The following is an 8289-nucleotide window of genomic DNA, read 5'->3' as shown; positions in this document are numbered from 1 at the left end:
TACTCACCAAATATTTTTCTTTTTCTTTTTTTTTTTTTAAGATTTTATTTATTTATTTGACAGAGATAGAGACAGCCAGCGAGAGAGGGAACACAAGCAGGGGGAGGGGGAGAGGAAGAAGCAGGCTCCCAGCAGAAGAGCCTGACGTGGGGGCTCGATCCCATAACGCCGGGATCACGCCCTGAGCCGAAGGCAGACGCTTAACCACTGTGCCACCCAGGCGCCCCTCACCAAATATTTTTCAAATAGATTAATGAATTATATAAATGGCAGAGCTGCCTTAATTAGGGAGAGATTACATTCTGGTGAGTGAGAGCACCAGGTAAAAGTATTAGACTTTTAGTAGGTCTTTAAAAAGAATTTTATTTTTAAATAATCTCACACCCAATGTGGGGCTCAAATTTACAACCCTGAGACCAAGAGTCACATGCTCTACTGACTGAGCCAGCCAGGTGCCCTGACAGTAGGTTTTGAAGAAAGTAATGATACAATGAATCTACTCAAAGAATAAACAGCAAGCTAAACTTGGTGAAGTAAGACATTTTAGTGTCTAGTTGCGATAGAGAAACAAAGAATAGCTCAACATATCCCTATAAGGGAGAGGAAGGGCAGGGTATGAGAATGCGATGGTAGTAAATAAAAAGATGTACAGATATGTCATTTTCTTTTTTAACTTTTGTATCTGAAATCTTTCCACATATTAATGTAGTCTATAAAATTGGAGTTTGGCCCACAGTCAGGGTGGGAAAGACTAGTGGTAATTGCCTGCCTCCATTCCTTGACTTCTTTTCTATGATACAGCACATGGGGAAACCCTCTAAAGTGTGTTACGGCCCCTTTCCATCCAACACTTTTGAGAGCATGGTCTGGGAAAGATCTGGGTTCTAAGATAAAAAACAAGCCGGGACTCTAGGGATTATTTGACTCCATGGTTAATTGGCCCTTGGAGAAGATATTCCCATGTTATCTTCAGACTTAACACTCCTCAAATAGCTCATTCCCCTGACCCCTACAAGTAAACTTCAAGCAAAGCCCTTTGGGAATGCTTATCTCAGTGCATATGGCAAGTCTAATTGGCATCTAGAGTAATGGTTTCCAGAAGAGATTCAGGATGTGTCCCCTGGGTTGAGATCCCTGATGCCATATATTTAGTGTCCTCAGTTTGCCTCAGCTGACATCATAGGTCATCTGGGTTAGGGGATGTTATATTTCTCACAGAAGGGTGCTCAAGATTGGTTCATGTCAGGTCAAGTTTATCTTATTCTAACCCCTATGATTCCTGCTGAGGAATCATTCATGCAGTTAAGAAGGGGCTTATTCTGAAAAAGCCAGTGCTAGGAAAAAAAAGTCTTATTTTATTAATCAGGAAAGAAGGTATAATGCTAAGAAGAGAGTGCCTTGAATAATTAAAAATAGGAGAAAATCCAAAACAGATTTTCTTTTGACTCTGGACTCACTGATGATTAAGCTAGTGTTTAATGTAGCTTCTTAATCAGGTCACATTAATGCAAATTCTTATTGCCCAAGCTTGCATTGCCATTTTGGGATGAGCAGTGGCTCAGATACACGTTTAGAGGCAGAGGAAGCATATGCATGATTCAAAGGCCCAACTGGTAAAGGTTAAAGAAGTGTATTGTGTTAGGTGGAAGAGTAACTTGATCTGTCCTGATGTGTACTACTGGAGTTCAAAATCTGAGCACAGGTGGCAAGAGCATTACAGAATTACAGTTACTGTTGCTCCTTGTGATACTCTGTCACTAGGATAATTAGTGTCAACAATGGTGACTGTGTAGGAAAATATCTTCTATGCCATTCCACCAGTAAATGGAGATTTTCGGGATTAGATAAGGAAGTCTGATGAGCACCTCAGGAAAGATCTGTCTGAATGATCAGTAGCCAGCAGGTGAGTCAGTGTGGACCTATTCAGCCCTTCCATTCTACTCCTATACTTGTTCTGCCCACAAGCCTCTGCAGAGGGAATTCCAGGTAAGGTAATGCTGGGGCTCGAGCTGTCTAGGAAAACTTTATTAGAAGCTAGGGGCATCCTCTGGCATTGTCAGCTTCTTTCCTCAACTCTTTAGTCAGAGGGTGATATTTGGTTAGTCCATGAAGAAAGTTGCCAGAGAAGGCAGAAGAAAAAGTCATGTGAGGGCTACAAATCAGAATGGGAAATTATTAGGAAATTTGCCTAAGAGAGGAAGAAAGACATGAATGAGGTGATGGAAAAGCTTACACTATGGAACCTTATAGAGAAAGATGGAAACTGAGGAGGAAGGTGGTGGGGGAGAGTATCGATACCTAAGTAAAAGTGAAATATGTGGATGTTTTGACTGGGTTGGAGTGATTGGAGGGAGCATGGAGAGAGTTGGGCTCTTAGTCCATAAGAGGCTAAGTTTGAAATAACAATGTGAGCTGGTGGCCAAAAAGATAGCCTAGGCTGCATTAATACAGAGAGAGAGAATAATAAATGGGACCTCTTTCTTACTGGTCAGATTATACTCCGAAAAAAACTTGAGTTCTGAGTTATCTGCTTTAAAATGTAAGCAGATAATCTGGAGTGCATGAAAATCTAGGGGAATGTTCAGGAGGAAAAACACAAAGAGGGATGGTGTGGATATTCTGGGGATCATTTGGACTATTATTCTTTTGAGTTGGGCTTCACCATGGAAACCAAGCTATCATATGATCAGTATTCATGTAAAAATTAGATAAAGGGCTGACTGGAAAATCGGTGGATTAAATGTTATAATCCTAGTTTTATCAGCCTGATTTGAAGGCTCTCAGGTCTACCCAGGACATACCTCCTTTCTGTGTTCAGGTACATAAATATGGTGGCTTTGTTATGTGTCCACTTGGCACCCATGCACAACTCTTTAAACCATACTTAATCTCCAAATAAAGACAATACCACATTACTCTTCCACCTAACAAGATACACCTATCCCATGTATAACCAAAGGCATGTTAACTTTTTCCTAAGAAGAGGTTATAAAACACACCAAGCATTTCCCCATAAGAGGATACAAAATCCCCTTTTTACCTTTAGATGAAATTCATTCTACTGTCATTTATACTCCCCCCTTCATATCGTATAATTTAAGTACTGAGATATGAAGTTAACTATATTAATATATCTTATGTTAGAAAAAGGGATGACCAAGGGGAAGAAAACCAAAATATGGGTAATATACATATGCAAAATGTTCATATCAAAATAAGGAAGAAATGTCTATAACTATTACACTTTTTGTTTCTGCAGCTGCTCTCATGGTCATGGCAGTTGTTTATAACCATCTTCTTTTACTTCCCGTTCCATATTCCCTTTGTCCACAGTTGGTCATGTTTTCTTGTCTGTGGAGTGACCCAAACCTTCATTCCTGAAGAATCTGAGCCATTAGCAGTCCTGTCTGAATTGGGTTGTTGTAGTTTTCCACTGACTTTTATCACAGGACATTTGAGTCCAGAGAGGCACCCTAGAAAATATCCTACATCCTGACATGCTCCTTCTTACCCCATGGTATAGTAGCAACTCAGTTTCTCCTTACTAGCCAGGCTCAATCACACCAAACCAGGAGAATAACCTCCTTTGCTTGTTGATTCAGTGATATGACAAGCCCAAAGAGGCAGGGTGGCAGTCTCAACTCTCAGTAAATGGAATCATTGTTGTGTTACCTCGTGGAAGAATTTCTCCCTATGGAACCAAGACCTCTAAACCAGCTTAGGCTAAAAGTGCAAGGACAGGAAGCAAAAATTTTGCTGGTGGATCATAGTTATAGACATTATATAGTGAGAGGACTCACTCCCATTTCCACCTCTTGATTCCTGGTCCTGTGAATCCTTGTGATGGGAGGAACTGCACCATACGCTGGATGCAGTTTTAGAGCCTGCAGCACATCCTGGAGGACATTGCTCCAGCTATGGGAGGTGTTGACAACTAGCTGTTGCTGTAACTAAGTCTTCAAAAGGCTGTTCTACTGTTCTATCAAGCCAGTTGTTTCAGGGTGCCGGAGAATGTGGTAAGACTATTAGATTCCATGAGCATGGGCCCAATCCCACACTTCAGGTGTTGTGAAATGAGTTCCTTAGTCAGAAGCAATGCTTCCTGGAATGCCATTATGCTGACTAAAGCATTCTGTAAGTCCACAGATGGTAGCTGTGGCAGTAACACTGTAGGCAAGGAAGGCAAAACCAGATCCAAAGTAAGTGTCTGTTCCAGTAAGAACAAAGTACTGTCCCTCTCACAATGGAAGCAGTCCAGCATAATTTCTGCCACCAAGTAGTTGGCTGATGCCCCTGGCGAATGCTGCCGTATCAGGGACTCCGTGTTGGTCTCTGTTGTCGGCTGACTGGGCACCCAGCAGCGGCTGTAGCTAGACTGGTCTTGGTGAGTGGAGGTCCATGTTGCTGAGCTCATGCGTAGCCTCCATCCCCGCTGCTCTGGCCACTTTGCTTGTGAGTCCACTGGCATGAACAGGAGTACTGAAAGAGTGCTAACTGATGTCCACAGAATGTGCCGGCACTTAGATAGGATGACTTATTTTGTGTAATGGGTATTTCTTGTTTTATAGGAATATTATGTTTTATATGAACATTTCCATGAATATTATATTTTATATGAATATCATATGAATATTTTGCACATTTTGGGTTGTACGCAGGATAGCTATGTTAGGCAGAAGGATGATGTTGTTGTGCTCCCTGGATTAAGGAGATGTGTATGAATGTCAGACCAACAGGGGTTGGGCTCTGGTGGTCTTGTAATGTGTCAGCTTGGCTAGGGTGAACTACATTTCTCAGAATTCCCATTTTTGTGCATTTCTGGAGAAAATCAGCCATAGGAGAGATTCCAAAGAAGATTTAGAGGGCGGAAAGGAAGCAGCCATTTTGTAGTTTACGTATGTCGTTGCTGACCTGCTGACTTATCTCACTGGTGTGAAGCAGCAACTGGGCCTGCGGCTACTCTACCTCCTCCTGGCTCCTCCTTTAGCTTTTCTGACTTCTGGGCCAGGTGTGCGTGGTGAGCTTCGCCAGGAAGAGCCCCAGCTTCTGCAAAATAACCGTACCCCCAATTCCAGAGGCAACAAGACCTAACATGGGTTTTAGTTTGCCTTTGTGGGGTTATTACAGCTCATGCTTGTGGGTTCCAGCCTGTCCTTGATCTGACACAGTTTATAACCATTTTCCTTTCCTTACCACTTGTCCTATGGACTTCAAGTTCCACTGTCAGACACAAAGGTGGAGAGCCTTATATAGACTGCTTAACCAGCTTTCACAATTGTGTAAGACCAAATTTCTGAACAACCCATTAAGTGTATATGTATATACATTTATACTTACAAAAATTATACATATCTATACTTACAAAATAGTATATATCTAATATATATAAAATTTAGTGTATATATATTTCTTCCTTAATGAGGAGAGACTCTTGTTTTGAAGTTTGGCACTTAATAGAATCTAGATATTCTGGAATTTCACAGTGATCGTGTTTGTGCAGAGAGATTTGAAGTTTTTTTTTTTAAAGGTTATTTCAATAATTAGAGCTGCTGAAGAATCAGAAATAGAAAAATATTCTCTTCACAAATTCTGTGGTAGATCAAAAGGTGCTTACTGTCAGGTGTGCCGAACCCCAGTATTTCTGATATCACATTTCATCTCTTCTTCCTCCTTCCCCAGAGACTGAGAATGGGGAGATGTGGCAGAGGAATCAGACCTCTCTGGCAGACTTCATCCTTGAAGGCCTCTTTGACGACTCTCTCGTCCACCTTTTCCTTTTCTCCTTAACCATAGGGGTCTTCCTTATTGCAGTGAGTGGCAACACGCTCACTATTCCCCTCATCTGTGCTGATGCCCGGCTTCATACACCCATGTACTTCCTGCTCAGCCAGCTCTCCCTCATGGATCTGATGCATGTCTCCACAACCATCCCGAAAATGGCTACCAACTACCTATCTGGCAAGAAGACCATCTCCTTTGTGGGCTGTGCTACCCAGCACTTCCTCTATTTGTCTCTGGGTGGTGCTGAGTGTCTTCTCTTAGCTCTCATGTCCTATGACCGCTATGTTGCCATTTGTCATCCACTTCGTTATACTGTTCTCCTGAGCAGAAAGGTGGGACTGATGATGGCTGTCATGTCCTGGTTGGGAGCATCCATAAACTCTCTAATTCACACAACGATCTTGATGCACCTGCCTTTCTGTGCGTCTCGAAAAATCCACCACTTCTACTGTGAGTTTCCAGCTGTTGTGAAGTTGGTGTGTGGAGACATCACTGCTTATGAGACCACAGTGTATATCAGCAGCATCCTACTTCTCCTCCTCCCCATTTTCCTGGTTTCTACATCCTATGCCTTTATCCTCCATGGTGTCCTTCAGATGCGTTCAGCTGGCAGTAAGAGAAATGCCTTTGCTACTTGTAGCTCTCACCTCATAGTGGTTTCCTTCTGGTTTGGTGCCTGTATCTTCTCATACATGAGGCCCAGGCCCCAGCACACTCCATTGCAAAATAAAGTTGGTTCTGTGTTCTATAGCATCATGACTCCCACACTGAATCCTTTGATTTATACTCTCCGGAATAAGGATGTAGCTAAGGCTCTGAGAAGAGTGCTGGGGAGAGATATCCTCACTCAGAGACAGCAATTGCCATTGCCCTGAATATAAGAATGGAATGGGATAGGCTTCTTAAGTTGATCTGCATAAACCTCTAAGAATTTTCAAGAGTTCAGATCCCTGATGACTACTACAAAGTGGTTAACACATAATTTCAGTATTCTAACTTGCTCTCAGGCATCTAAGTACCATAGAACATTGTCTTAGTCCATTTGCGCTGCTCTAACAAAAATACCATAGACTAGGTGGCTTAAACAATAAACATTTTATTTTCTCACAGTTCTGGAGGCTGAGAAGTCCAAGACCATTCTTTAAAATTGCTAGACACTCTCTCATTTCCTTTTGATTTCTTTTTTTTTTTTTAAAGATTTTATTTATTTATTCAACAGAGATAGAGACAGCCAGTGAGAGAGGACACAAGCAGGGGGAGTGGGAGAGGAAGAAGCAGGCTCATAGCGGAGGAGCCTGATGTGGGGCTCGATCCCATAACGCTGGGATCACGCCCTGAGCCGAAGGCAGACGCTTAACCGCTGTGCCACCCAGGCGCCCCTAGTAGTCCTTTTTATTTTCATAAAGTCCGCAGTAATCTCCTTCACTTCTGATCATAGTAATTGAAATCTCTCCTCCTTTTTGCTTGGCCAATCTAGCCAAAGGTCTTTTGAAAGAATCAACTTTGCTTTCTTTGAAGTTTCTCTTGTTTTTTATTCTCTATTTCCTAAATTTCTGCTGTTGTCTGTATTATGTGGTTCCTTCTGCTTGCTTTTGGTTTGGTGTGCTCTTGTATTTTTGGCATCTTTTTGACAGAAAGCTGGGTCATTGATTTGAAATCTTGGCTCTTTTTAAAGGTAGGCATATATAATGAAAAACTTCTTTCTGGTCATTGCTTTTGCTACATCCCATGAGTTTTGGTATGCGGTTTCTTCATTTTTGTATTCTCCAAGTAACTCTAAAGTGCCCTTTTGATTTCTTTCCTGCCAACTGGCTGTATAGGAACGTATTGTGTAATTTCCACAGATTTGTGGGTTTTCCATGTTGTTTGTGTTCTTGTTTTTTAATTTTATTCCATTGTAATTGAAGGTCATACTATGTCTTATTTCCATCCTTTTTTTTTCCAATGATTTTTTACTGAATTATGTTAGTCACCATACAGTATTATTTCCATCCTGACACAATTTCTTAAACAGCATGATTAATTAAAGTAGCACGTTATGGTCTGGTGTTTCCAAAGAGGCTCTCGTCCAAAAATAAAAGGCTAAGAGATCCAGGAATGTAATCCTGTTCCTTTGGTCACTTCAAAGATGTGCCAGGAGACACTGATCTGACTGCTCTAGTGGTGGCCCGTATGTGTGACTTGCTCTGGCTCAGCCATTGGCTTGAAAGTTCGAGTAAAGGTCATGGAGGGAATAACTCCTGATATGAATGAATCCTGGTGTCTTTTAGTCCTCAGGTTGGTAGACCAAATTATAATTGCTCCCAGGAAATTTTGCATTTCACTGTTATTTCATTGTTTTTTTTAATTTTTCCTTACAGTACTGTTTCCATTCCTTACTCCAGTTTTTGAAATATTAAATATCTGGCTATTTCCAAAAAAAGTTACTGATTTTTTCACAAAATCTGTAAAAAGGATGAAGGAAAGTCGCCTCAAAGATAAACAAAAGGTAAATCCGGCGGTGGTTAC

The 8289-nt window shown here is 41.4% G+C and overlaps 1 protein-coding gene across 1 annotated transcript; it reads left to right on the top strand.

Moving 5' to 3' along the window:
• The first annotated feature begins 221 nt into the window (after positions 1-221).
• LOC100477114 (olfactory receptor 2AE1) lies at positions 222-6972 on the top strand. The gene has a single exon (XM_034669870.1). The coding sequence runs from the start codon at positions 5697-5699 to the stop codon at positions 6654-6656; it is 960 nt and encodes a 319-aa protein (XP_034525761.1). The 5' UTR covers positions 222-5696; the 3' UTR covers positions 6657-6972.
• Positions 6973-8289: the final 1317 nt, after the last annotated feature.

Source organism: Ailuropoda melanoleuca, chromosome 10, assembly GCF_002007445.2.
Source record: "Ailuropoda melanoleuca isolate Jingjing chromosome 10, ASM200744v2, whole genome shotgun sequence".
NCBI classification, from domain to species: Eukaryota; Metazoa; Chordata; class Mammalia; order Carnivora; family Ursidae; genus Ailuropoda; species Ailuropoda melanoleuca.
The sequence above is the reverse complement of the archived record's forward strand: the minus strand, read 5'-3'. Positions and strand labels throughout refer to the sequence as shown.